This window comes from Mrakia frigida (genome assembly GCF_051309035.1).
Source record: "Mrakia frigida strain ATCC 22029 unplaced genomic scaffold BDY24scaffold_10, whole genome shotgun sequence".
Taxonomy (NCBI): domain Eukaryota; kingdom Fungi; phylum Basidiomycota; class Tremellomycetes; order Cystofilobasidiales; family Mrakiaceae; genus Mrakia; species Mrakia frigida.
This window is the reverse complement of record NW_027481271.1, coordinates 317567-343759: the sequence shown is the minus strand read 5'-3', so window position 1 is coordinate 343759 and position 26193 is coordinate 317567. Positions and strand designations below refer to the sequence as shown.

The following is a 26193-nucleotide window of genomic DNA, read 5'->3' as shown; positions in this document are numbered from 1 at the left end:
GGTGAGCCGTGAGGGCTGAAAGGTCAAGCTTTCGACGACCTTGACGACGGATTCTGCCTGCCATTTATCCCAGCAGTTACACTTATTCTGGTTTCAGAAGACGCCGATAAGTATCACCATGTATTCTACGCAAGTTCGAACTCTATAATTCTCATCGAATCTCTCCCTCAACTGCTGCCGTTCGTCTCTCCTTACAGTCCAGCGAACGCCTGTTCGCTCGCCTGGATGACGATCGCCGCGATCTTATCAATTTCTTCCTCCGTACAGATGAAAGCCTGGATGAACACAAGATGGCGAGATCAGCTTCAGGAGTCCTTGAAGGGAGGGACGAGGAACTGACCGGCGCGAGCATAACGACCTCTCCCTCCTTTCCATCAATCGTTCCAGGGAGTCCAAGGGTCACCAGTCCAAGCTCGAGACAGTGCTCGTAGACACGAGTGGCGAAACGAGGCGAGAGAGACGAGGGAGCCTTGTACTCCACTGCCCAAAAGAGACCAAATCCTCGCACGTCCGAGACGAACTTCGAGACCGGAGACGACGAGTTGAGGAGACCTTTGCGGCTGCAGTAAAGAGAAGACAGATCAGTTCCGAGGGAAAGTATGGCAGAAGAGAGGGCCTGGGACGAACAGAGCAGCAGAAAGACGATCCCCGAGAGGCTTGACTCGAGCAGCCAGGCCGTCCTCCTCGATGATCTTCTGAACCGCCAGAGCTCCAGCACAAGCGACGGGATGACCGACGTAGGTGTGTCCGTGCGCCCAGTGACCTGCTGTACTCGTGGGACCTTGGTTGATTGCGTCGATGACCTTCCCACTGACGAGCATGGCTCCGATAGAAACGTATCCGGATCCGAGACCTTTTGCACAGGTGAGGATGTCAGGCTGAAGAAATTACGAGGAAGGGAGAGATTCGGTTCGAGATTGGTCAAGACGAAAAAATAACGAGGAAGGGAGAGAGTCAGCTCGAGATTTGGGACGCAGAGAAAGAGAGGAGAGCAAGGACGCGTCGGGAACGGAATGAAAGACACACCGTGACTCCCTCACACAGCTCCGTGAACGCGAACAAGCTCCCCATCCTCCACATTCCACACCTGAAGTAGAAGAGAGAGAGAGTGAGTGATAAATTATCAGTTTCATAGTTCCGGAAGGAGGAGAAAAGAGATCAACTCACATCACTTCGTCGAGCACGAGCAAAACCCCATATTTATCACACACCTCCCTCACCATCGGCCAGTATCCCTCCGTCGCTCGAACACAACCAGTCGTAGCACCGACCATTGGCTCAGCAAAGAAAGCAGCAACGTTCTCGGGTCCGATCTCGAGGATCTTGGCCTCAAGTTCGTCGGCGAGTCGACGACTGTAAGCGAGAGGGGTTTCTCCTGGGAGAGCGTGGTGTTCGTAGAGAGCGGGACTATAGAATCGAAGAAGAAACTAGTTCAGCTTGAGAGGTAGAAGAAGGAGGAAGGTGGAGACTAAGGAGGAAGGAAGGGCGAGACGAGAGGACGAACGAGACGTGTTGGAAAGTCTTTTGATCGATGATAGCCTCGTAGGGAGCTCGTCGAACAGGGTGATGTCCAACCGAGAGGGTGGAAAGGGTGTTGCCGTGGTAGGACATGTTCCTTCCGATGAAGACGCTCCTCTTGGTCTCCTCCTTCTGCCACCTGGAGAGATCGCGACGCGACGCACACAACGAACGAGAGACGTAACGCGTCAGTTTTCGTCTCAAACCGTTCGAAGAGGTATAGATAGTTGTGAAACTCACCAGTACTGCCTAACCAACTTGATAGCCGACTCGTTCGCCTCAGAACCACCACAGACGAAGGCAACTCGAGCGAACACTCCCTTGGATCCTTTGATAAGAAGATCCGCAAGATCCTCAGCGGGCTGTACAGAATATTGCTGCGAGTATACGAAAGCGAGTTTTTGCATTTGGTCGGTGACGGCTTTGACGACTGTGGAAGGAGAACAATCAGTTCTCGCTCGAAGGAGGGAAGGGGGGGGGGGGGGGGGGGGAGGGAAAGTGAGCTCCCCCACCTCGTTCATCTCCGTTTCCGATAGAGCACACAGCAGCTCCTCCCACACCGTCGATCACGACGGAGCCATCGTCGAGGGTAACGTAGATTCCCTTTCCTGAGACGGCAGCTGAGAAGAAGGCAAAAGGAGGAGACGGTCAGGTCAAAAAGCATCGGAGGGAGGGAGGGAGAGATGCGTTTCGTTGAGCTCACTTCGAGGAACGGTCTTCGAACGATAGAACGTAGACCTGGTAGAGGGATCGACGGGAGCAACGGGTTTGGTTCCGAGGGTGGAGAGAAGGGAGGAGGACATTCGAGAAGGGGGAGGGGAGTTGTGGTTGAAGGATGAACTCGAAACGAAAGAGGGGAGGAAGAGGAGAGAGGGACTCAAGACGGCGCTTTTCTTGAACACCGCGGGCAAGTTTATCTTTTCCCCCTGCTCTGCGTCGAGGTTGGGTTAGGGCTTTCAACTAGTCCCCTTGGGTGGTAGAAGGATGTGAGCTGAAGGTTTTCTCGTGGCAGAGAAGGAGGGCAAGCGGTCGAGTTCAGAGACGCTCGCTGATAACGGCGTCAAAAAGGTACCCTTGCCTCGGTCTTCGACGTACCTCTGAGAACAGGAAGTCAGGCTTGGAGCGTGCGAAATATATTGAGCGGGAGGGAACGGGGCTGATTATGGCTGAGCCGAGAGGGGGCAACAGTTCCACGAAGCGTGAGGTCGAGACGCGTCGCGTCTTCCCGCTCTGCTTTCCTCTCCCTCTTGAACGACAGAGGCGACATGTATTCGACTGTGCAGCAACGATAGCGTAAAGAAGATAAAAGAGATGAAGATGCGAGGAATCGTCAAAGGCAAAAAGTCCAAAGCGGCTGATAGAGAGGGAGGGCGTGAGTCAAAAGAGGCGACGTGAGAGCGGGAAACGAGAGCGAGCGTTGCAAAGAGAGACGAAAAGAGGAATCAAGCGTGAAGGTCGTGAAAGAGAAGAGAGAAAGGCATGTAGGTAGGTATCAAAAGCAAAACGAGAGAGAGAGAGAGGGAAGAGCGAACGAACGAATCTAAACGAAGAGAGAGAGAGAGGGAGGGCGGGAAGGGAAATCAAGCAGCGCTGTGCCGTCCTTCACCAACGGGGGTGATAGGTGTAGCAGGGATGACGGAGAGGGCGGGAGAGAAGGTGAGGTTGTTGGTAGAAACCTCAGGATCCGTCTCGGGGATCAGGACGGGAGGATGGGGGGTGGTCGTGGTCGCGGTTGGAGTTGGGCTCGCAGGAGGAGTGAGTTCGTTCGTCTGTGCGAGGGAGGTGGAGGAGGTGGAAGCATTCTCCTCGGTGGATGAGAGAGGCGGAGTAGAGGAAGAGGGGAGGCCAGAGGAGGAGGCTTCGGGGGAGGGAGTAGGGTAGGGTGAGAAGGTCGAGGGGAGTCCGTCGATTCGAGGGGAGTCGTCGAAGGCGGGAGGCGGTGCTTCCTCTTCTCCTGAGCGACGACGAGAGTCCATCGATCGACGAGTGGACGAGGGACCGTATGGAACGGCTGGCGAGGAGCATAAAAGAGGAAGAGGGTCAGAGGAAAGCTCGACGCGTCTTCATCGACCTCAACACGGGACTTACCGTACTTCCCCAAGTTCTCCGTCGACGAGATGAACTTCATCTCTGATGAAACGAAAGATCGATGTAAATAGTCAGTTCTCGGTCGTCACCACAGTCTGAGAGAAGGGAAGACAAGACTCACGATCCGGCGTCCACCCTTTCGAGGGAGGTTCAAAATTGGTCTTGACGAGCGTGTCCGTCAACGGCGCCGAGATGCTCAACAAACTCGGGCTCGTCAATCTCGTCGCATCCGAGCTCCTCCTCGTCGAAACGGGATGCAGCAAGCTCAACGACGAGTTCCCGAACGGCAGGTTCAGCGTCGACGACGAGCCCGAGAAGGAAGGTCGATGGGTCGATCTCGATCCTGTAGCGGTGGAGAGGGGTTGAGTGGAGGATGGAGGAGGAGGGTAGGAGGTAGGACCGTTTGAGGAGGAGGATGATGTTGCTGATTGTTTGCGAGTGAAGAACCTGCTGAATCCTGAGGGTCGACGGTTGGCGTCCGAGGGACCGCCTGATCCTGACGCGACTCCTCCCTCCTCGAGTCGACTCGGCGTGCTCGCTCCCGAAGCCATGACCTCCTCCCTGCCTCCAGCACCACCGTTGAACGACTCGACATCGTACGAAGGAGCTTCTCCCCATCCGTGGTGGATCAGATCCGCGTGCGAGCCGCCATCACTGCTTCCTCCTCCTCCTCCTCCTCCTCCTCCTCCATCAGGCCTGAACGTGTCCATCGTCGAGACCGACGCCGAGCGAGCGTCGAATCGAGTTGCTGAAGCGGGAGCTGAAGACGGGATGACGTTGATTTGGGAGGAAGTGGTGGTGTCGTCTCTAGAGTCGTGTTCGTTCGAGGGTCGTCCGTCGTCGGCGAGGAGAGGAGCTGAGGTAGGAGGATCGAGTCCTGGGTCTTCGTCGTGGGAGCGAGAGTTGCGAGGGTAGTCTCCTAGGTCGAGGGAAGAGTGAGGGGATTCGATTTCTTCGTCTTGGAGTTGGTCGTCTCCTCTGGGAGAAGGGGAAGAAAGAGGGAAGAAGAAACGGAACGCGTCAGTCGGCGAGCTATTCACGGACAGCTTTCTCGTTCTTCGAAAGGTAAAAGTCATTCACTTTACGAGAACCCTGTAGACAAAACGAAAAAGAAAGACAAGTGGGAAGGGTCAGAACCGTCCTTGGAAGTCTCTTCTTCGCAGTTGAACCCCAGGGAAGGGAGACGAGCTCACATCTCGCTGTCGTCGAGATCGACCCTATAAACTGGCAACGACTTGACACTCCGCTGACTCCCTCTCCTCCTCGCTCTCTCAGCACGTTGATTCCTCCTCGCATCAGCCTGACAAAAAACAAGGAGAAAGTATTGAGCTTCCTTCCTTCCCTTTTCTCGTGAGAGGGGAAACCGAACGAGGATGACGAGTCGAAACAAAGCTCACCAAAACGATAGCTCTCTGCCTCTCTATCTCTGTCTGTTCCCTCCCTCCCACTCCCAACCCAGTAGCCACAATCGTCCCCGTCCCCGCTGAGCCAGTCGTAGCAGGCGTCGAGTTGGCCGTGGAGGTCATGGCTCTCTCCTCTGTCACGGAAGAGAGGACGTCTCCTTGAAACGCTCTCTTGAAGAAGGCTTTCCATTTGGGTCTTCGTCTGACGCTCATGACGAGGAGAAGGACGAGGACGAGAGAAGCGATGGCTACGGGTGCGACGATGAAGGCGATGTTGACGCCTCCTTGAGCGTCTCCTTCTGCTCGAGGGAAGAAGAGAGGAGTCGACTTCGTTGAACTGCGAGCTCGAGCGTTGGATTGAAAGGGAGTTGCTGAAGTGGATTGTGGGAGTTGGAGGACGAAGAGGAGAGCGAGGAAGAGAGGAAGGGTAGGTTTCGAGTTCAGAGGGGGAGCGAGAGATAAGCTCAGGGAGGATGATAAAGTCGAAGGTGAAGAGGAGGAGGAGATGGGTTCCGTCGTTCCTGCTCGTCGACGAAGAGAGCTCCTTTCTTGAAAGTGGATCGCCATTTTTTGAAGGGAAGGGTGGTGAGACTGGAGCGTGCCAGCGAGAGAGGGAGAAAGGGAAGAAGAGGGACGGGAGAGAGAGAGAGAGGGGAGGCGAGAAAACTGTCAAGAGAGAGGAGCAACGACAAAGGTCGGGGAAGAGGGACAGACGATCAGAGGGGGGTCTGTTCGTTCTCTCGTGCGGGGGATATATCTACTAGCACAAGCAGAGATCAAGCGCAAACTCACGATGTAGGCTGAGCTTGAGGACGTTCTTTGAGAAGGTCGTGGTTTGAAGTCAGCTCGCAAGAAAGAGGGAAGAAGGAAGGAATCTAAAATCCCAACGCTGTGCCAGAAAAGAAGTCAATCCGAAGGCCGGAGTCATTCGAAGGCGGCCATCTTCTCTCTTCCAAGGCCTTGTTTCTTTGAGAGAGAGCGAGAATTTTTGTAATCATAAGGAGCAATCTATCTATGTCCTTGTTTAGAGGGAGAAATACTGGGAGGAAGAGGTGGGTAATAAAAGGAAAGGGTTGGACAGGACGCGTCCGCGCGACGCAAAAAGAGAGGACGTGACGAGAAGAGCCAGAGGAAAATGAACCGAAACCCGAAAGAGAGAGAAACAACTATAAAAGCGAAAGAGAAAAGAGATGAGTAGCCTGACCCATCATCTACAAAGAAGGCCATCCGGATCCGATCTGGTGGACAGAGAATCCGATGGCTCGGAGAGCGGGAGCGTCGAGGATGAGTCGTCCGTCGAACTGAGGAGAGAGCGAGAGCATGAACCAGGCAAAGCAGGGTCAGCAAGCTGTTCTTCGTATGGAGGGCTGCAAGACCGAAGAAGGGGTTTCTACTCACGACGAAGGCAGGCTTGCTCATCTTGGAGTGAACGGCAGTCCAGTCGAGGGTCCTGAACTCGTCCCACTCGGTAGCGATGACGATGGCGGCAGCTCCCTCACAAGCCTCAAGAGCAGAGTTCGAGATGGTGATCTTCTTCTTGTCTGTAGGGTAGAAGCAAAAGGGAGGACGAAGAAAGGAAGGAGTCAGCGAGCTGAGACGAGGAGAGGTCGAGGAGGAAGACGCGTCGACGCGATAGAGAAAGACTCACAAGCAGCGAGGTCTCCTCCGTTCTCGGTAAGGTCCTGCCAGATCTGGGCCTCCTTGACCTCAGGGTCGCTGGAGAAAGAAGGGAGGGAAAGGTGTCGAAGCGTCAGAAACGAGCTCTTCGAAGAACGAGGGTTTCGAGCAGAAATAATCAAAGCTCACTAGACGGTAACGTTGGCAGCCTCCTGGAAGAAGTTGTTGATGAGGGTGATGGAAGCAGACTCTCGGGTATCTCCGGTATCCTCTGGAGTGATAAAGAGAGTGACGAGCGGTAAGGTCAGCAAAAGGAGGTGAGGCACGAGAAGAGAACGAGAGACGAACTCTTGAAAGCGAATCCGAGAACGGCGATCTTCTTGTTGGTAACAGTGGAGAAGAGGGTCTTGACGATGTTGGAGGAGAATCGGTTCTAAAGAAGGGCGAAAGAAGGGAAGGAGGAAAGGTCAGCTCGGTTCGATTCAGCTCACCGCCCCGGCTCACGCGTCTCCCTCCTCCCTCCCTCCCTCCTCCCATCTTCTTCGACCTCGCTGATACCTGGACGAAGAACTCACCTTCTGGTACTCGTTCATGTCAACGACAGCCTTCCAGTAAGCGGCGACCTCGGGCAAGTGAAGGGTCTCGGAAAGGTAGACCAAGTTGAGAATATCCTTCTGGAAGCACGATCCTCCGAAACCGACCGAAGCCTTGAGGAACTTGGGACCGATTCGAGAATCCTTTCCGACGGCGTAGGCGACCTCGTCAATGTTGGCTCCGGTGGCCTCACAGATGGCGGAGAGAGCGTTGATGGAGGAGATTCGCTGAAGGAGAGGGAAGGTCGAGAACGAGGTCAGCTTGATGAGTTCGAAGAAGAGGATCTGGAGCGTCGTCTAAAGAGCTCAGAGGTGAGATGGGAAAGACGAAGAAGAAGTAGTACGAACCTGGGCGAGCATGGCGTTGGCAGCGAGCTTGGAAAGCTCAGACGACCAGAGACCGACAGTGAGGATTCGGTCGGTGCTGCAAAGGGAAGAAGAATGAAGATCAGCTCGACCGTTTCCTTCCTTCCTACGAGCCGAGAGCTAGTCGCGTGGAAGAAAGAGAGAGAGAGCTCGAACTCACGGGACCCAGTTGTTGTAGACGGCGGAAAGAGCAGCGGAAGCCTTCTTTCCCTCCTCGGTCTGGAGAGATCCGATAAGGACACGATCGGGAGCGAACAAGTCGGCGATGGCGGTTCCCTCAGCAAGGAACTCGGGGTTGGAAAGGATATCGAAGTGGACTCCAGGTCGGGAGTTGGCGTCGAGGATGGTCCTCATGGACTCAGCGGTTCGGCAGGGGACGGTGGACTTCTCGACGACGATCTTGGAGGTGGTAGCAATTCGAGCGATCTGTCGGGTGGCGAGCTCGATGTAGCTGAGAGAGGAGAAGAAAGGAAGGAGAGAAAGGTCAGCTCTGAAGCGAGATCAAACAGGAGATGGGTGATCTGAGACAAAAGGAGGGTGCTTGTTCGAGAGGCGAGCAAAGAAACGTGGGCTGAAAGGATGGAGACTCACTTGAGGTCGGCAGCGAATCCCTTTCCAACACCTAGAGGAAAGGACGGAGAAGAGAGGAACAGGAACAGGCGGAGAATCAAGATCAGCGTTCTCTTGAAGGTTAAAAATGGGGACGCGGGTTTGGGCTGAAGCACGAAGAGAGCGAGGAGGAGGAAACGTACCAGACTTCTTGGTGGGAGTCTACGATAGCAGCGAACGATGAAGAACAGATCAGCTTCTCCTCTATACACCCTAGAACCCACCTCGAGAGATTGCAATGTAAAAGAACTCACGTTGACAGACTGCAAGAAGTAATTGGAACGGTCCCGAACAAGGTCAGCCTTCTCCTCTTTCTTCTTCCTTCCCCTTCCCTGTTTTCCTCTTCTTCCAACAGATGCGCGGCTCTCAACGGATCGGATTGGGAGTCAGTACTCACGACGAAGATAAGGTCGGCCTCGTCGATAGCCTTGTCGACCTCGGTGGTGAAGAAGAGGTTTCGTCCCCTGGCCTCTCGAATGACATCCTCGAGTCCGGGCTCGTAGATGGGCAGGTCGAACGTCGGCGAGTTCCAAGCGTCAATTCGAGCCTGGTTCAAGTCGACAATGGTGACGATGCTGCATGAGAGGAAGCAAGGGGAGGAAGGAGGAGGGAGTTGCGAGCGAAAGGGCAGGAGGTGGGGAGGAGAGTTTGGGGGGAGAGGAAGGAGGAGGAAAGGAAGGGAATTTGAGATGGGAGGAGCGACGGATCAGGACGCGTTTTCTTTACAACAAACATAGATGCGAGCAAAAAGAGACAAGGACTGACATGTTGGGGCACTTGAGAGCGATAACAGCGCAAGTAGGTCCACCTAAACAGAGCGGAAGACGGAGAAAAACGGTTCAGCAACCTCGCCCTTCTCCTCTTCTCTTTCGACTCGACGTGTCACAAAGACTGTCCCCTCCTCCGCCTCTCCCAACGATAGATCAGACTCACCGACGTATCCAGCTCCAACTAGAGAAGGCAAAGAAAGTATAGAGTCAGTACCGAACTTTCCAAAGCAAGAACTCCATCAACAATCGCAAAGCAAAGAAGGGGAAGGAGGGAGGGCTGAGATCTCGCTACTCGCTTCCCCTTTCCTTCTCCTCCTCCAGAAGCCAGCATGGAAGGAGCTACTCACTGCAGCAGATCTTCTTAACTTGAGTAGGGGCCATGGTAGTAGAGAAAGGAGGGTGAGGGAAGGGTAGGAAGGGAAGGAGAGTTTGGAAGGAAGGGGAGGGGAGGAGAAGGTTAGATGGGAAACCAAAGTGCAAGAAGGCCTCGACTCGAATTCCGGATCGAACGCGCAGGCGAGACTCGTTTAGATTCACAATCCCGTTCCCTTGAAAATCTTTACTGGTCCGAGACGGGAAGAGATCACAAGCCCGTCGAGGCAATCGAGAGAGAAGGTGTTGCTTATCGCAGCGGGAGGGAAGACGAGAGGTCTATCTCGGAGCAGGCGGCAAGAGGCTTTGATTGATTGTGTGAGGAACGAAACGCGTCGAGCTCGCCCGTAGTTTTTCGATGAAAGGAAAAAGGGAAAAAAACGTAATCAGAGTACCTATTTTCTATAGAGATCATTCCTGGTTGAAGAGAGCGTAAAGACCCATCCCGCCCATCAGGGCTGAAGAAGGGAAAGCGAAACAAAACGAGACGCGTGAGCAATGAGATGAGAGAGTTTCGTTGAGGCCAAGGAGTAGAGAGAGAAGAGGCGGCACGTACCATATTTCAACTGAGGGTAGTCGTTCACTGCGAGGGCAAAGAAGAAAAGCACACGATGCAGAAGCGACGGAGGAAAACGGCGAAGAGAAGAGGGAGGGAAAGCGCGGTCAGCGAGTGCACGCAGGAGACAGCAGGACTTGGTGTTCGAAGATCGAAACGAGACTTACTGGCTGATAGATGCGAGAGTCAGGAAGGAGGTAGAGAGATCAGCAAGGTAGCTCAGCATACAGGAGAGGAGGAAACGAGACGAGACGAACCGATCGTCGCGTAACCTGCGAGGAAAACAGAACAGCGCGTCAGTCTCGAGCTCGGAAGATTAGAAGGAATCTCAGGACTCACCTATGAATGGCAGGAACCTATTCATCGAGCAAGAACAGTGTGAAACTGGTCAGCGACTCGAAACAAAGGGCTGAACGAGACGAACTCCCAACTCACCCTCGAACCTTCCCAACAACGTTATCCCTCTTCAGCCACTGAGCTCCATTGTACAGTCCAATATCATCGGCGTCGTTGTTATCTCCCTTCGTCAACAGCAGCTGATCCGGTTTCGTTGCGTGAGGGCTTGAAGGAAATGGAAACCAAACGAGATCAGCTTGGACCTCTCTCCTCTTCCCTTCCTTCGCTCCAAAGACGAGACGACTCACACATCATGAGCCTCAATGACACGATGCACGATAGGGATATCCGCTCCAGGAATCTTGTAGACAGTGATGTCTCCGACGACGAAGGGGGTGTTGGCAGGGTTGGTGAGGAAGAGGAGGTCGCCTCGGTAGAAAGCTGGTTCCATCGAGCCGCTGTAGAGGGAGAAGAGCAAGAAGATATGTATTTTAGCTTACAGCGTATATTGGGAGGCGTCCGAAGATATTGAGAGGGTCTAAGGAGTGGAGAGGAGGCGGGGAGCAGGAGATCTCACGAGAGGACGACGACGATGGGAGATTCCGAGTTGGTTGCGAGGGAGAGGCCTTTCCACATCATGAGACCTGGTCCAGAGAAAACGGAGAGCGTCAGTAGTGAGATCAGAGGGTGAGGATGATCCCATCAGAGGTTGAACTGACCTGATGAAACGACTGTGGCGATGTTGAGCCCTTGGAGGAGAAGCTGGAGGAAGGAAGGGAAGGGGAAAGGTCAGCTTGAGCTCCCTTCTTTTCCTTTTTCCCTTGCCTCTGTCCCTTCCCCGGTATAAACATGCGAAAAACTCACTCCTCTAACTCCGAGCTTCTTGATCATTTGGATTTCCGATGCGAACATGCTGATGAGTTTGAAGAAAGATGCGGTTGAGGTGCCCTCGCTGGCAGGTCGAGCTCGAACGAAATGGATTCGAGAGACGTGATCCCTTCCTTCCCTCCACCGTCCACCTCCTTCACCCTCCCCTTTTCTCCCAATCGACCTCGAACTCCTCCCTAGCCTTCTTTATACTCATCTCTCAACATGGACGACGTCGAAATGGTTGATCCCCAGGTTGAGAAGGTGAGAGCTTCGCCGTTTGGACCTCCCTTTCGATCTCCTCGCGTCGAGCTCACCATCCCTTCCTGTTCCCTCTCCTCCTCGTCCAGCCCCAGGAAGCAGCACCCGAGATTGCCATGGCTCCTCCCCTTCCAGCATCCAAACCTGCCGCTCCTGTGAACTCGTTCTTTGCTCCTCGAAACGGGAAAGGGAAGGAGAAGGCAGCTCCACTTCCAGCTGCTCAGAACGAGAACCTCCCTTGGTGAGCTTCTCTCCCTTTCCTGCCCCTTTCTCCTTGACTCTGATCATTCTCATTGTTTTCACAGGGTTGAGAAGTATCGTCCAGTCACCCTCGACGACGTCGTTTCCCACAAATCTATCACTACAACCAGTTCGTTCGAGCTCTCCTCTTCGCTCCTCCTCCTTCCTCGAGCTCACCTTCAATCGCTCTCTTTCTCCCTTCTCAGTTGAACGATTCATCGAAAAGGGACGACTTCCACATCTCCTCTTCTACGGACCTCCAGGGACGGGAAAGACGAGTACCATCTTGGCTGTGGCAAGGAAGATCTACGGTCCTGAGTTCTCGAAGAGCATTCTCGAGGTGAGCTTCCTCTTTCCCTTCCCTTCCCCATCGTCCACTCCTCGTGGCTTCCTCCTCCCGCCTGCGAACTCTAAACTTTTCCATCCTTTACTTCTAGCTCAACGCTTCCGATGATCGAGGAATCGATGTCGTTCGAGATCAGATCAAGTCGTTTGCGGAGATGGGAACGCTTTATCAGTCGGTCTCCTCCTCCTCGCGACCCTTCCTTCTTCCCTTCCCTCGTGCGAACGAGACGATGCTGATCCATTCCTCTTATCCTGTGCTCTTCCAGGAAGGGATTCAAGCTCATCATTCTCGACGAGGCAGACATGATGACCAACGCTGCTCAAGCTGCTCTTCGACGAGGTCAGTTCCTCTCCTCCTTCTCCCTCTCGTCGCGTCCTTCGAACTCCCCAAGCTGATTTCACTCTCCGTTTCTTGTTTGATGCTACACTCAGTCATCGAGCAACACACCAAACGAGTCCGATTCTGCATCATCTGCAACTACGTCAACAAAATCACTCCTGCCATCCAGTCTCGTTGCACGAGGTTCCGTTTCTCACCGCTCCCCGTCGTGGAGGTCGAGAAGAGGTTGAAGGTCGTTATCGAGGCTGAAAAGCGAGTAGGATATAACTTTCCACGCCATTCATCTTTGAACTTCGTCTTTGATTCGGAAACGGACGCTGATCCTCGCTTCGTCTCTCCGTCGCGTCTTCAGAATCAACCTCCATCCTTCCGGTCTCGCCGCTCTCCTCAAACTCACCAAGGGAGACATGCGAAGAGCTCTTAACGTCCTTCAAGTGAGATCATTCCCCTTCACTCCTCCTCGCGTTCATGTCGAGCCTGAGAAACTGATTCAACTCCTCTTCCTCCAGGCCTGCCACGCCGCTTTCGACATCGTCGACGAATCAGCCGTATATGCCTGCACCGGAAACCCACATCCAGACGACATCCAGCGTGTTATCGAGAGCATGATGACCGCTGAGTTCACCACCGCCTACAACTGTTCGTTCGACTCTCCTCTCTTCTTCGACGCGTCCTCTTCCCTTTTCGACTCGACCTCGGTCTGACCTCCGCTCCGTTTTCTTTTGTAACTTTGAAAGTCGTCCAAGCGCTGAAAGCAGACAAGGGACTCGCCTTGCAGGATCTGGTGATGGGAGCGTACGAGTTCGTTCAGACGCTCGAGCTGGCGGATCCAGCGAGGGTGTACCTCCTTGATCAACTGGCGAAGACTGAGTGAGTTTGACGTCCTCTTCTGCTGCTCGACCCTTCTTCCATCTATCTCGCCCTCACGGTACTCGTTCTCGAAATCGTAACTGATCATCTCCTTTCCTTCTCGCGCGCCTCGTTCCTTCACCCAGGCATCGTCTCTCCCTCGGCGGCTCGGAAAAGATCCAACTCACCGGTCTCCTGGGAAGCTTCAAGATTGCTGTTGAGATCGATGCGAAGAGGAAGTTGATTGATCTAGTCGATTAGACCCTACCTGCTGCTTCGTTCTCCTTCGTCCTTCTCCCTCTGCCCTTGCTTTTCTTCTCTTCGTAACGTAACGACTCATGTCATTCACACTCTACCCAAACCATTCTCAGTCCTTCATCAAGCTGGTCTTGGAGAAAGCTCGAAGACGAGCTGAACGAAACGAAAACCGACGCGTCAGTTTGGTTTTCGAACGACACCGACTCGAATGGAAACGAAGAACGTACCATCCACCTCTCCCAACCCAACTCCTTTCCCTTCCAGAACCATCACCAGTCCTGCCTCCTCCGCTGGTCCTGTACGGGTCGAAGTTGACGAGGGCGAAGGAGGGTTCGAGGTCGAGGGAGACGATCTCAGCGCTACCACCCATTTCGAAGCGAGCGACGTCCGGGAGACTGTTTCGAGGAGTTCTGGATCACTAGAAACGCCCCCCAAAAACAAAAAACGACAACAAACGAAGTCAGAACCTGCTCTCACTACATCAGAGCTCAAAACGGAAGAACACGAAACGACGAGCGAAGACTCACCTCCTCACCAACCCAACCCCTCTCAAAAACGTCCTCTCCACCGCCGCACTCGCCGAACTACTGACTTTCCCGTTCTTGGCTCGTAAGGAACGGGAAGCCGCTGCTTTGGACCAGGCAGGGTTGGGTTGGGCACCGGAGAGGGAGGAGAAGGTCAGGATGGGCGGGTCGGGGTTGGTTGGTGCTGGTAAGGAGGAAGAGGTTGGGGAGGGGAGGAGGGAGAGCAGTTCTTCGAGGGGTGGGTAGGTTGATGTGGAGGAGATGGTTCTGGAGGGGAAGAAGGCGTAGAGGGTGTCGAGAGGAGGTGAAGATTCAGGAGGAGCGGGAGCTGGGTCGATGGAGGAGGAATGGGAGTGGGAGTGGGAGGTTGAGGTTGGCGGTGCTGGTGATGGTGATGGAGAGGAGGAGATCTGCAATTAAAACGGTCGTTGATCAGCCCACGACGTCGAAGAACGAGAAAGAGAAGCGTTGCGCTGCGACGAACCAAAACGTAACACAACTCCCTCTTCCCCAACTTCCTCTCCTCTCCCTCGTTCACCTTCTCATCCAACCAGACCTCCATGTTCCTCCACTTCTCCTCCCAAATTTTCCTCAATGCCTCTTCGTCAACCATTGGCTCCTCCTCGACGACAACAGGTTCGGGAAGAGGTGTGTCCATCGCGTCCGAAAGAGCAGTCGCGTCGATCGAAGTCGAAGCTGGGAGGGCTGTTGGCGCGTCGTCGGAGGAAGGAGGAATCGACGTTGATGGAGTAAGTCCTTCGGCGGGGAGAGGTGAAAGTGTAGCTGCTGGCGGGGAAGGTTTGGCTGAAGGAACGGGAGGGGTCGTCGAAGGAGTGAGAAGCTCCATGAGCCCCGTTCCAGTGTACCATCTCGACGAAGCTTTCCTCCCTATCGTCTTCGATTTATCCCTATCCTCTAAAGAAGAAGAAGGAGGAGATCGAAGCTTTGTAGCTGGAGAGGAAGGTTTTGAAACCGTTCCTCCTCCCCAACTCATCCCCATCGTTCCCAAGCCGAGCCAGGTGTGTTCGTGCGCCGTCGACGTCGACGGAGGAGGCTTGGAAGGTACAGTCGTGTCAGATGGGGTGGATTTGTGGGTCTGAGTGGGTTCGGGAGGGAGGAGGGAGACGAGTCGGCGGAGGAGGGAGGGTGGGAACGAGGAGGAGGAGGAGACGTGGTGGATTGAGGACCGGGAGAGGAGGATCGAAGGGGAGGAGGAGTGTTGAGGAGGTGGGAGGGATGGTATGGGATCTGGAGAGATGGAGAAAAAGTCAGCTTAGGATGTTGCAAAAGAGGAGAGAGGTCCAAAGCGACGAACCTCCGAGTAAACTCTCGACGGACAAGGCTCGTCCTGTTTCCAGCTCTCCCTGCCAGTTCGAGGTCCAGACGTTCCAGAACTTCTCGACCTTCCTGTCAAGGATATCTCTCCCTTCGTGCTCGAGGATTTGAGAGAAAGTGCCGTTGAGGAGCTGGGAGGAGAAGAGAGGAGGTTCGCGGTCAGGATTCGTTGAAAGGCGAGAGGAGAGGAGAATGCAGCGACTCACAACGAAAGACTCGTAAGATCTATATAGAGTCGCTTCGATGAGATCTACGGGGAGTTGAAAGTCGTGGACTTTGGTTGTTGCAGAGGGCGGAGGCGGTGGAGGAAGAGCGACGTTCTGGAACACGAGAGAGGAGGAGGTGAGCTCGATTGTTCGAAGGAGAGAGGCGAAGAGCTCCACTTACGACGTGAATCCGATACCCTGGTTCTGGTGATATGGTGACCAGAGATGACTTGGTCGAAGTCACTACGGTGGCAGGATTCGAAGGAGCAAACATGCTGAGCGACAAAGAAGAAGGAGGGAGGGCGGCCAAAGGTCAGCTCGATCCTCGCTTGACGCCGAAAGTGGGTTGAAAGGGCTCACTTTGCAAAGTTTTCGAGACCTTTGGCCAAACCTAGATGTCTTAGCATCTTGTCCCTTGTTGTTACATGCTTGTTTGAAGAGTAGAAGACGACCTGAGCGGCTTCTTGAGCATCCTCATCTCGCTCCTCGTTCGATCCAGAGGGAGCTGGCGCTGACGGCGGTGTTGTTGAGGGAGGTTCGAGTTTGAGATCCGAATTGTAGATGACTATGTAGGAGAGAGAAGACATCAGAGAAGATGACTCTTCTGTTCCGAGCGGTTGTGGTGGTCGACAAGGAAAGAGGGAAGCAGCCAAAAGGAAGGAAGCAAGCTCGAGCTTCTCCTCCCAAACGTCCAGCTTCCCTAACCCCCACGCCCCTCCTTCTTCTTCCTTCAAGCCCCCTTCTTGCCTTCTTCTCTATGCAGAAGCGAGCCCGTGATCCTTCCTTTTCGGAAACATCGTCTCCCAAACGAGCTGCTTCCGAGGATCCCTCCGACCACGACACTCCCTCCTCCTCTTCCACGCACCCTTCCATCATCGACCCGGCTCTGCTCGCTGGAGGATCAGGACTAGAAATTAGAAGCGACAGCGATACGAGTCCTCCTCCACCTTCCAGTGGGACCCCTACGGAAGCAGATTCTCAAATCTTGCTATACGACGAGCAGCTCACCCTCATCACAAGTACGTCCAAGCAGAATCCATCCTCTTCTCCTCCGCCCTTTTGCTCGAGCTCACCACGCCCTGCTCCTTCCTCCGTTTCTTCCTTCTCTTTCAGACTTCAAAAAGCAACCTCTCAACGTTAACGATGTCTGGTATCTCATAGATAGACGCGTAAGCACTTATATCTTCTACGGAACCTTCCCTTTTGACGTTTCCTTCCTTCGTTCGAGCTGACCTCGAGCTCTCCTTCCTTCCTTTCTTCTCTCTTCAAAGTGGTACCGACGATTCAGCGACACTCTCTCCTCCCCGTCCCCTTCCCCGTCTCAAGTCGAAGCTCTTAAACCCATCGATAACTCGAGAATCGCACACCCAGGTGGAAAGCTCAAGGGAAAGGCCACCGAAGGAGTCGAGGTCGAGATCGTCCCTCAGACAGCTTGGGACGCACTCAAGCGATGGTAGGTCTCCCCTTTTGGGACGCGATAAAGTGGGTGCTCGAGCTAGAGCTGACTTCTACTTCTCTGTTCTGAAGGTACGGAGTCAACATCGAAGTCTCTAGGAAGGTCATCAAGGGAGCAGGGAACGGCAACGAGCGAGTCGAGTTCTACGTGAGTTGCTCCCCCTTTCCTTTCTCGAGAGAGACCTGGTCCTGATTCTACCTCTCTTCTCGCACTTCCAGGTCCCTCACATCCAAGTCTTCTCCCTCCACATCACTCCTACCCCTACCCTCCACGCGCTCGCAACCGTTCAGCCCAAGAACCCACACCCTCTCCCTTTCGACTTCTCCTCCTCGACGAAATACATCCTCTTCAAGTCAGCCGCCGCTCGTACCCTCAAATCCTCTCCCAAAAACTCTCGATTCTGGAAACTCGACGCCTCCCTCATCCCGGACGACTTCAAGGGCTCGGACGGTCAGTGGTTGACCGGAGATCTCGACCCGGACGAGGTTCGAGCCTACGGTGGGATCCTTCTCGACGAGCCAGCGGACCTGTCGGAGGAGACGCTCGAGAGCGCCTGCATCGGAGACGGAGACCTTCTTGCTCTCGAGCAGAGGCCCGACGAGACGAAACCCTGGCCGATGGATCCAGAGGGAGCGAAACCTCTCTTCTCCGGAGGCGGGTACATTGAGACGCTGGAAAAGTCAGCCAAAGTCACCTCTCCTTCGAGTTCGTCCAACGCCAACATGTCCTCGGCTTCGTCGGTCGCCTCGTCGGCTACGGGAGGAGGTCTCTTCTCGATGTTCACGAGGTCGAGAGCGAATGGAAGTCCTGTGCCTTCCGAGAGGAGCAGGAAGGGACTGGTCGGGTTGTCTAACTTGTGAGTCGAGCTCGTTTCTCTTTGACGCGCTTTTCGTTTCGTTCTGAACTGATTTGGTCTCGTCACGTCTTTTCCTTCTCAGGGGTAACACCTGCTTCATGAACTCGGCTCTTCAATGCCTCTCCAACACCACCGAGCTCAACCAGTACTTCCTCTGTGCGTTCGAATCGCGTCGACTTCTCCCTTCGTCTCCTCCTCTTTCTGACTCGTTCTCTGCTTTCCCTTCCCCAGCCGGAGTTTTCAAGGAGGAGATCAACCGTCAGAACCCTCTCGGAATGAAGGGTCAAGTCGCCGACGCCTTCGGAGTCCTCATCTCCCAGCTCTTCCTCGGTTCCTCCTCCTCCTTCTCGCCCTCCGACTTCAAACGAACCATCGCTCGCTTCGCCCCTTCCTTCTCCGGATACCAGCAGCACGATTCCCAGGAGCTCATCACCTTCGCTCTCGACGGACTCCACGAGGATCTCAACAGGATTCGACAGAAGCCTTACAGCGAGTCGCCAGATTGGAACGGAGGAGACGATCAAGACCTGGCCAAGATGGCGAGGATCTGTTGGGATATGTACAAGAAGAGGAACGATAGTGTGATTGTGGATCTGTTCCAGGGACAGTACAAGAGGTGAGAACAGCTCCTTTCGTTGGTTCGTCTTAGTGTTCCAGCTCGAGAGGCTGACTCCGTTTCTCGATTTTTGCTTCTCTCTTTCAGCACCCTCGTCTGCCCGGACTGTGGAAAGGAAGCCATCACCTTCGACCCTTTCCTCTACCTCACTCTCCCTCTCCCGATCAAGAAGAAGTTCAACGCTCGAGTCTACTTCGTTCCGGCCGATCCTACCAAGTCGAGATACGAGGTTTGTTCCTTCTCCCTCGCTTTCTCTTCGACGCAACTTCGACGCTGACCAGCTCTTTCTTCTTCTTCACTCAGGTCGACATCTCCGTCTCCAAAGATGCTTCGTTCAAGCAGGTCAAGGTCATCCTCGGTGGATGGTTCAAGGTTGATCCCGAAGCTGTGAGTTTTCAGTTCTCGAAGATCGTTTCGAACGCAGACACGTCTGACTCTGGTTGCATTTTCTCTCTTTCTCTCTAGCTCGTCGTCGCAGAGATCTACAACCAGTCCATCTACAAGTACTACTTCGACCACGACTCGTTCTCGGAGATCGGTACTGCTGACGTCGTCGTCTTCTACGAGGTCGAGGTAAAGGTCGTCGCGAGGGACGATGTGAGTTCCGCTTCTTTCTCGTTTCGATCCTCTTCCACCTTCATTCTTCCAAGCTGACGCTTGTCTGCACCTTTATCTTCTCTCCTCAGGGTTACATCTCCGCGGACAACGACTTCGCCATCATCCCCGTCCTCAGCGCAACTCAAAAATGGAAGAGCGACCCAAACCTCTTCGGGGTCCCCTTCTTCCTCACCCTCCACGCCGACCAAGCTCGAAACTCCGACACCATCCTCGACGCCATCGTTCAGCAGTACAAACGAATCAACCCAGAGACGAACGACGAACACTACTTCGACCTCGAAGTCGATCAACTCCTCAACGACGACGGACCAGGCCCCTCCCCTACGATTCCCGTCCTCGGAGCTCCCGTCTTCGACGGCCCAGATGGAGTCGCCGAGATCCACCTCGACGGAACTCCCTCAGCACCTTCCTCTTCGATCCTGGACCCTTCCTTGGTCGCTCCCACGGACCTCAACCCTCCTCCTTCGTTCCACACCGTCTCCGGTTCGTCTGCCAACCCCGAGCTCGACAGCGGCTACCCTTCCCCTCCCGGCGACGAGGAAGAAGTCTTCCTCAACAACAACGCTTCCCCCATGGACATCTCTCCTCTCCCAACCTCCACTCCTTCTCCTGCAACATCCCCTCCCCGAGCCAAAGCCCTCTTCCTCGCTCGAACCTTCACCGAATCCTACTCTCGAAGCTTCGCCGCTCCCTCAGGGAAGCGAATGTCCAACATCCGAGATCTCGCTCCTCGCTCAGGCAACCAGTTCCTCTCCATCCCAGAGCACTCCAACGCTTCGTCCCTCTACGGATCAGACGAGGACGACAACCTCACCACGCCCAACACCCCGATCTCTTCGCTGAACGGGAACGGGAAGGAGAGGCAAGCCCCGTTGCTGGTTCAGCCTGGGATGGGGATCGTGTGCATCTGGATGAAGGACGACACGGAGAATGTGTTTGGGTACGATCTGGAGACGCCGTTCAGGGTCGGACACGAGAGCTTCAGGGATCCGTCGTTGGAGGCCGAGATGAAGGCCAACAAGGGGAAGAAGACGGTGATTGATATTGAGGATTGCTTGAACGAGTTCTCGAAGGAGGAGACGTTGGGGGAGGATGATCTGTGGTACTGTTCGAATGTGAGCCTTGGAACGCGTCGAGCCCTTCTTTTCCTCTTCTTGTCTTCGATCACCGGCTGACCAGCTTTCTTCCCGTTTTTTTTTTGCGATTACTCGTAGTGCAAAGCTCATCGTGCCGCTACGAAGAAGCTCGAGATCTGGAAGGTCCCCGACATCCTCGTCGTTCATCTCAAGAGGTTCGGGGGAGCGAGGAACCTGAGGGATAAGATCGATAACCTCATCGTTAGTCTGCCTTTCTTCGCTCATCCCTCCTTCCTGCCGAACTCATCGCTGAACCTTCCTTTCCCCGCTCGCTTCCCGTTCGCAGGAGTTCCCCATCACCGACTTCAACCTCGAGGAACGCGTCCTTTCCAGGACCGTCGCCAAGAAGCTCTCCGCCGACGGAGTCGATGTGGAGTCGCTCGGATTGGAACCTTTCGACGAGGCTCTCCTCTACGATCTCTGTTAGTAGATCTCGAGAGTTTGAGACGTGTCGACGAAAGCAGAAACTGACTTCGTTCGTTTCTTTCCCCTTCGTTCCTCCAGACGCCGTCGACCAGCACTACGGAGGTCTCTCTGGAGGTCACTACACCGCTCTCGCTTTCAACGCCGAGGAACAGAAGTGGTACAGCTTCGACGACTCGAGAGTCTCGCCCCTTGGGAACGATCCTCACGCTGGCATCGTTGTGAGTCGTCGTCTCTCTTCCTTCTTGCTCCTCTCCTTCTTCCAACGCCCGACTGACTCTCTTCTTCACTTCTCCTTTCCCTCAGACCCCCGCTGCCTACGTTCTCTTCTACCGACGACGAACCTCTCGACCGATCGGAGGATCCTCTCGCGTCAAAGCCGAACAAGCGGAACGAGCAGCTCGAGAAAAAGCAGCGGCAGCAGCTCTCGCCTCCGCTTCCGCTCCCGTCGAACCCTCCTCCACCACCACCGACTCCTCCCTCTCTCAACCTCCCTCCGGTCGAGCCTCTCCCATCGGCTCCGAATACTCCGAGTCAGGAGAACGACCAGGTCGACTCCGTCGAACCCTCTCGGGCGTCGCTGCCTTTGTTCCAGGAGCGTTCCGATCCTCAAGACCTTCCACTCCGTCAAGCTTGCCCTCTCTGCTTCCTCCTCCGCTCATCATCGACGGCGATGTGGAGATGGGCTACGGAAGCGAGAAGCTACCTTCGTACGAGGACGGGGAGGAGGAGGTGGACGATGGGAACTTGTCGGATCGAGCGGCTGCTGCTGGGTCGGAGAGGGGAGGGAGCAGCCCTCGTTCGGCATTGGAGGAGACCTCGTGGGAGTATAAGGGTGGGGAAGGTGGGGTGGACGAGCAGGATCTCGGGTTGGGGTTGGGAGGGAGGTACTGAGTGGGTGGACGAGGTCGTTTCTTTTGCTGCTAGCTTCTTTCGACTTTGCTTGTTTTAGGGTGAGGTTTCGGATTTTTGAACTCGAGACGGTTTCTTCTGTTCCAAGTATGCTTTCTTACACAGGGTCATATCCCTCTTTATGTTATAATCTCTGACGTAGAATGAAGATCGAAAGAGGAGGGGGGGAAGAGGTCGACGCGTCGGACGTCTCCTTTTTCGAGATCTTGAGAAGCGTTTCTGCTGAGATTTGAGGAGATGTTTAGCACATCTCTTACTGATGAGGTCTGCTAAGCTCAATCTGGCCGAAAGGGCTGGTCCACCGTGAAGAAAGGGATGACATGCAGCTCATCAGATCTTCTTTGCCGGAGCAGTATCTATTCCCCAATCGCCTTCTATAGGTGAGCGTGTGTCTCTAAATAACGTAGATGCGGCCGATTGGTCTTCTACAGGGTCCGAGGGGTCCTTTTTGTCGGGCGGCGAGAGAGTGGAGGAGGGAGAAGGGAGGGTTGAAGGAGAGGGAGGGGAGGGAGACGACGGTCGTGACTTCTTCTCCTTTGGGACGTTGACTCGGTCGAGGTGGTAGTGTTTGAGGAAGAGGGAGATGATGAAGCAGACTCCGAGGAAGGGGGCGAAGACTTTGAAGAGGGTCTGAAGAGGAAAAGGAGAGAGGAGGAGGGAGTCAGAGAGGGGAGGACGCGTCGCGACGAGCAGCGGAAAGGAAGCAACTTACAGATAGGGCGAGAGAGAACTCGTGAAGAACGGTTCGTCGAACTGAGAGGGGAAGAACCTCGTGGAGAGCTCTGTACTCTTCCGTGCTCGTCGGGACGCCGACGAAGGTGTAGCCCGGGATCTTCGAGAGACGAGACTTGAGGGTTGTCGAGAGGATCGCTCCGCTCGTCGACTAGTATATGAAAGGAAAGGAGACGTTAGAGCAGTTTGGATCAGACCGGAAGAAGTACACTTGACTAACAATTCCAGTGGTAGCGCCTGCAACAAGAGACAGAGGAGGAAAGATCAGCAAGGGCAGTTCGACGGATCGAAGGATCGAAGGATCGAAGGAGGATTCGAGCGACTCGACTTACCCAAAGCTCGAAGAACGAGGAAAGAAGAAGTTCCCGCAGCCATGTCTGCTTGGGGAAGGGACGCTTGGATAATGAGGAGCGGGGGTTGAAGCGACTGGAGGAGAGAACGAGAACCGATCGAGTCAGCGACGAACTCCGAGGAGGGAAGGATCGAGAAAACTCACCAGTCCTACTCCCGCTCCGACGATGAGAGGGAAGATGAGATTCATCGCTTCGTGCGACGACTCGTCCATGAGAACCATCAGGCCGAACCCCAGGCAGGCGACGAGGTAACCCGTACGAATCGGCAGTCGAACGTGTCCGTATTTTGAGATCCAGAGTCCCGTGGGAAGGGAGACGCAGGAGACGGTTAACGAGAAAGGGAGCATGTTGACTCCGCTCATGAGAGCTGAGGTTCCCTTGACGCCTTGGAAGAAGATTGGGAGGTAGAAGCTGAGGAAGAGAGGGAAATCAGTCCTGAACTCCTTGGATTCGAAGAGACTCGTAGACTCACGTCGTCGAGAGGAAGGAGAAAGCTTGGAGGTAGCTTGTGACAAGACTGAGAGCGGTAGTCCGGTTCTGTGGACGAAGAAAGAGGAGGGAGCAACGTCAGCGCGTCTTCGTCGAGTGCGAGAGGGTTGCTTTCGACGTACGAGGAAAACCGCTCGTGGAAGGATTCCCTTGCGTTTGGTAGTGAGGAAGTGAAGAACGGCGAGAGCGAGAACGACTACTCCGACCACGATGAGGGCGATGGCGGCGGGGAAGTCGACTGAGGGGGGGAGTTGGTTCAACGTTCGTTTCGAAGACGAGGGAAAGGAGAGAAGGAGTCGACTCACATCCGAAGTCGGTAGCCTCAGCGAATCCTACGACCAGGCAGCCCAGAGCGACGACCATCAAGCCCCTGTGATCAAATGGGAGTCAGATCACGTCGATTCCAGGAAGAGAAAGAGGGCGCACAAGCCGACAAAGTCGAACGCGTCCCTGAACTCTGGCCACGTCGCTCTCTTTTGGTTGTCGATCTTGAGGAAGAAGAAGAGAACCGCGATCGCCACCGCACACGTAGGAAGGTTCCTGAGAGCAAAATTCAACGGGAGGACAGTCGTCAGTCCACGGGCAGAACGAGCGAGGGTGAGAGCGAAACTGACATAAAAAAACACCATCTCCAGCCTCCAGGCTTGTCGCTTAAAATGCCTCCCAACAGAGGACCTAGAACACTTGAGACTCCCCAAACCCCTCCCATCAAGCCCTGGTAGGTTCCTCGATCTTTCATGGGGACGATGTCGCCGACGATGATCGTGCTCATCGCCACTAGCAAAGACAAAGGGGACGCGTCAAAAAGAGAGCTCGAGCGACGAAGCCGAGATAGCGAGAAGAAACTCACTGATCCCTCCTCCTCCGATTCCCTGAACGGCTCGAGCGGAGATAAGCCATACCATCGTCTGGAAAGGAGAGGGAGGAAGAAAGGGAAGCCTGGTGAGCGAACGAGAACGCGTCGAGAGATCGGGCCACTGACCTTTGCACTTCCGCAGAGAGCACTTCCCAAGATGAAGATGACGATGGAAATGTACATGATGACCTTGCGGCCTACCAGATCCGATAGCCGACCGTACTTGTAAAGAAGGAACAAGGAGAGGAAGAGTGAGATTCGAGCGAAGACGGTCGAAGACGCAAGTAGAACTCTGTTCGGCCGAAGGAGAACCTACACATGGTGTTAAGGTCGTTGTTAGGAGCAGATATGATGTTCCGACCTGACAGAGATAAGGAGAAGGAGAGTGAGAAACCAGCTAGGCTCCGAAAGAGAGAGAAAACGACGTGTCTTCGCGGACGGACCCAGCTGTACTCGCTCGCAGAAGCGTTGAGATCGGCTGCTATGGAGGGCAAAGCAGTAGCGATGACTGGAGGAGAAAGACGGTCAGGTTCTGTTGATGTTTTTCTGTGCAAGGTACTTACTCGTCTGGTCGAGAGCGGCGAGGAAGAGGCAAAGGATGAGCCTGCGACCAAACGAAGAGGCGAGGTCAACTTTTTTGTCCGAGCTCTCCTTCGAGAACGCCGGATCGAAGAGTAAATATTGAGCTCACCCAGCAAAGGCTACGACCACGTTCGTCTCCTTAGAGTTCTCAATGATAGCCTCGTCCTCTGTGAGGTCGGAGATCAAAGGAAGAAGAGGAGGAGGTGAGCTCAAACCTGCCTCCACCTCCTTCGGTCCTGAGGATTCTAGCGGAGGATCCGATTTGGCCATGCGAGAGAGTCTAGAGATGAAGCCGAGAAGGAAGGCTCGAGGTATAGGTCCGAGGAAAAGGGTATGCTGAGCAGGTGGGAGTTGAAGGTCAACTGAGAAAGGGGAGGGATCGAGGGCAGCTATGGTTCGACGCAGAAGGCCGTCAACGTCAGAACTGAGTTTCTAGGGCGCTTGTTTTGACCGGATTATCTGAGGTTCAGATAGCTGAGAATGCGAAGGTGTAGAGCGCAAGGACGACGAATCTCCCAGGAAGTTAGATGTTGATCCAGGAAAGGAAGGAGGAAGAAAGGTGAGCTTCAACGAAAAAGGGCGCTCGTCGCTGACACGCATCGATCTTCCCCTTCCCTCCGACGTCCATGAGCCAAGTTTCTACATCAAGACATCGGGAAGCCTTCCTCAAACCACAGCACTCATCTCCACATCGTCTGACTCGTCGCCCAGTGTAGGTTCTTCCACAGTGAAGCTCGCTCGCCCCTCCCTCTTGCGTCGTTGAGCTCGAGCTCACCTTCCTTCCTTCCTCCCTGGCTTCCCTCTCCAGTCCTCGTCTGGAGGATCTCATCAAGACCTCTTTGAAGGCATGCGAGAGTCATTCGGTCAGGATCACAGCTGCTAGCGTGAGTTCTCCAGGACTCTGGTAAAAGTCTTTCGAAGACGAGTAGAGCTGATGAGCCTCCTTCCCTCTCAGCACACCCTCGAACACGCCTTCGTAGACTGGTCAGGTAGGCTCGAGCTCGTCTCCTCTGAATCCTGAGCTCTGCTGACACCTTTCTCCTTCTCCAGAAAACCTGAACGAGCTGGAGAAGACCGAGCTCAAAGCAAAGGTCCGTTCCTCTCCCTCTCTCCTCTTCTTCCTCCTCGCTGACCACCTCCTCCCTCCCTCTCAGGCTGCCGTCGACGGAGACCTACAAGAAGCTCTAGAATTTCTTCAAGCTCAAGAAGCCGTTGCTTTCAAGCACGAGAAAGAGCTACGCCAGGCCGAAGGGTCCCTTCAGGATATGGAGAGGTATCTCGAGCAGCGAGAGAAGTGGACGAAGATGGATCGGGTCGTCAGTCCTCTCTGTCCGTCCTCTAAAGCTTCTTCGACTCGAGCTCACCTACAGTCCTCTTCACTCGATGTACAGATCGCCGAGAAACAGCGTCAACGAGAAGAAGACATCAAAGTCAATGCCCTCAAGCTCAAACGCTTCAAAGAGAGGAGGAGGAAACGACGTTCGTCCCCTTCTTCCTTTCTTCCTTGCCCTCTCCCGCCGCTTTCAGAAGCTGATCAACTCTGCCTCTTCAGTCACCTACGCCGCCGTAGCATTCCTTGTTTGCTTCCTCGCTCTCCTCCTCTCCTGGACGATCCAGGAGTCTCGTCATCCCACGATCCCTCAGCCTCCTCCTTTGACCTGAACGTCCTTCTTCTTTGCTTTGCTTCTCTCGCTGTTCTCTTTCTCTATTA

The 26193-nt window shown here is 54.5% G+C and overlaps 10 protein-coding genes across 10 annotated transcripts; 3 read left to right on the top strand and 7 right to left on the bottom strand.

Annotated features, from left to right (window-relative positions):
- Positions 1 to 191: 191 nt before the first annotated feature.
- Positions 192 to 2356, bottom strand: BDY24DRAFT_440262 (pyridoxal phosphate-dependent transferase; the record flags this gene model as incomplete). The annotated part of the gene is made up of 9 exons (XM_076644504.1): positions 2222 to 2356; positions 2031 to 2138; positions 1759 to 1948; positions 1505 to 1657; positions 1168 to 1407; positions 1027 to 1087; positions 628 to 878; positions 341 to 560; positions 192 to 275 (listed from the first exon to the last, which is right to left on the bottom strand). The coding sequence occupies exons 1-9, from the start codon at positions 2319 to 2321 to the stop codon at positions 192 to 194; spliced, it is 1407 nt and encodes a 468-aa protein (XP_076497958.1). The 5' UTR covers positions 2322 to 2356.
- Positions 2357 to 2782: 426 nt separating this feature from the next.
- BDY24DRAFT_384592 (uncharacterized protein) lies at positions 2783 to 4314 on the bottom strand. The gene is made up of 3 exons (XM_076639836.1): positions 3728 to 4314; positions 3607 to 3648; positions 2783 to 3529 (listed from the first exon to the last, which is right to left on the bottom strand). The coding sequence occupies exons 1-3, from the start codon at positions 4155 to 4157 to the stop codon at positions 3099 to 3101; spliced, it is 903 nt and encodes a 300-aa protein (XP_076497957.1). The 5' UTR covers positions 4158 to 4314; the 3' UTR covers positions 2783 to 3098.
- BDY24DRAFT_384591 (uncharacterized protein) lies at positions 4218 to 5882 on the bottom strand. The gene is made up of 4 exons (XM_076639835.1): positions 5802 to 5882; positions 5004 to 5675; positions 4800 to 4906; positions 4218 to 4698 (listed from the first exon to the last, which is right to left on the bottom strand). The coding sequence occupies exons 2-4, from the start codon at positions 5574 to 5576 to the stop codon at positions 4683 to 4685; spliced, it is 696 nt and encodes a 231-aa protein (XP_076497956.1). The 5' UTR covers positions 5577 to 5675; positions 5802 to 5882; the 3' UTR covers positions 4218 to 4682.
- Positions 5883 to 5972: 90 nt separating this feature from the next.
- On the bottom strand, positions 5973 to 9425 carry BDY24DRAFT_384578 (UDP-glucose dehydrogenase). Its single transcript, XM_076639834.1, has 15 exons — positions 9312 to 9425; positions 9128 to 9145; positions 8960 to 9002; positions 8592 to 8769; positions 8449 to 8457; positions 8338 to 8356; positions 8177 to 8207; positions 7746 to 8036; positions 7568 to 7643; positions 7202 to 7447; positions 6975 to 7059; positions 6816 to 6897; positions 6658 to 6725; positions 6408 to 6550; positions 5973 to 6310 (listed from the first exon to the last, which is right to left on the bottom strand). Exons 1-15 carry the CDS (start codon positions 9343 to 9345, stop codon positions 6221 to 6223), a joined length of 1413 nt encoding a protein of 470 aa, XP_076497955.1. The 5' UTR covers positions 9346 to 9425; the 3' UTR covers positions 5973 to 6220.
- Positions 9426 to 9625: 200 nt separating this feature from the next.
- On the bottom strand, positions 9626 to 11225 carry BDY24DRAFT_349876 (putative signal peptidase). Its single transcript, XM_076637689.1, has 9 exons — positions 11093 to 11225; positions 10948 to 10990; positions 10806 to 10872; positions 10537 to 10686; positions 10328 to 10453; positions 10232 to 10248; positions 10150 to 10164; positions 9893 to 9922; positions 9626 to 9794 (listed from the first exon to the last, which is right to left on the bottom strand). Exons 1-9 carry the CDS (start codon positions 11138 to 11140, stop codon positions 9748 to 9750), a joined length of 543 nt encoding a protein of 180 aa, XP_076497954.1. The 5' UTR covers positions 11141 to 11225; the 3' UTR covers positions 9626 to 9747.
- Positions 11226 to 11245: 20 nt separating this feature from the next.
- On the top strand, positions 11246 to 13494 carry RFC3 (replication factor C subunit 3). The gene is made up of 11 exons (XM_076639833.1): positions 11246 to 11359; positions 11446 to 11597; positions 11662 to 11726; positions 11803 to 11936; positions 12034 to 12113; positions 12208 to 12281; positions 12374 to 12533; positions 12634 to 12715; positions 12791 to 12920; positions 13019 to 13151; positions 13277 to 13494. The coding sequence occupies exons 1-11, from the start codon at positions 11321 to 11323 to the stop codon at positions 13389 to 13391; spliced, it is 1164 nt and encodes a 387-aa protein (XP_076497953.1). The 5' UTR covers positions 11246 to 11320; the 3' UTR covers positions 13392 to 13494.
- A 2-nt stretch (positions 13495 to 13496) lies between these two features.
- BDY24DRAFT_440258 (uncharacterized protein) lies at positions 13497 to 16080 on the bottom strand (the record flags this gene model as incomplete). Its single annotated transcript, XM_076644503.1, has 8 exons — positions 15814 to 16080; positions 15635 to 15728; positions 15454 to 15567; positions 15228 to 15378; positions 14397 to 15160; positions 13916 to 14322; positions 13616 to 13806; positions 13497 to 13541 (listed from the first exon to the last, which is right to left on the bottom strand). The coding sequence occupies exons 1-8, from the start codon at positions 16038 to 16040 to the stop codon at positions 13498 to 13500; spliced, it is 1992 nt and encodes a 663-aa protein (XP_076497952.1). The 5' UTR covers positions 16041 to 16080.
- Positions 16081 to 21609, top strand: UBP12 (putative ubiquitin-specific protease UBP12). Its single transcript, XM_076639832.1, has 15 exons — positions 16081 to 16472; positions 16567 to 16622; positions 16725 to 16906; positions 16981 to 17056; positions 17128 to 17765; positions 17848 to 17921; positions 17997 to 18381; positions 18469 to 18610; positions 18685 to 18768; positions 18847 to 18978; positions 19068 to 20114; positions 20214 to 20336; positions 20422 to 20557; positions 20640 to 20779; positions 20865 to 21609. Exons 1-15 carry the CDS (start codon positions 16211 to 16213, stop codon positions 21450 to 21452), a joined length of 4065 nt encoding a protein of 1354 aa, XP_076497951.1. The 5' UTR covers positions 16081 to 16210; the 3' UTR covers positions 21453 to 21609.
- A 25-nt stretch (positions 21610 to 21634) lies between these two features.
- Positions 21635 to 25042, bottom strand: BDY24DRAFT_384566 (MDR family MFS transporter). Its single transcript, XM_076639831.1, has 16 exons — positions 24592 to 25042; positions 24464 to 24504; positions 24344 to 24408; positions 24217 to 24261; positions 24027 to 24122; positions 23895 to 23952; positions 23659 to 23821; positions 23471 to 23584; positions 23350 to 23414; positions 23167 to 23282; positions 23028 to 23092; positions 22699 to 22966; positions 22535 to 22628; positions 22423 to 22439; positions 22183 to 22353; positions 21635 to 22100 (listed from the first exon to the last, which is right to left on the bottom strand). Exons 1-16 carry the CDS (start codon positions 24750 to 24752, stop codon positions 21801 to 21803), a joined length of 1839 nt encoding a protein of 612 aa, XP_076497950.1. The 5' UTR covers positions 24753 to 25042; the 3' UTR covers positions 21635 to 21800.
- A 66-nt stretch (positions 25043 to 25108) lies between these two features.
- BDY24DRAFT_413997 (uncharacterized protein) lies at positions 25109 to 26144 on the top strand (the record flags this gene model as incomplete). Its single annotated transcript, XM_076643252.1, has 7 exons — positions 25109 to 25194; positions 25291 to 25366; positions 25438 to 25471; positions 25533 to 25573; positions 25637 to 25798; positions 25874 to 25961; positions 26035 to 26144. 7 exons carry the CDS (start codon positions 25109 to 25111, stop codon positions 26142 to 26144), a joined length of 597 nt encoding a protein of 198 aa, XP_076497949.1.
- Between the last annotated feature and the right edge of the window lie 49 nt (positions 26145 to 26193).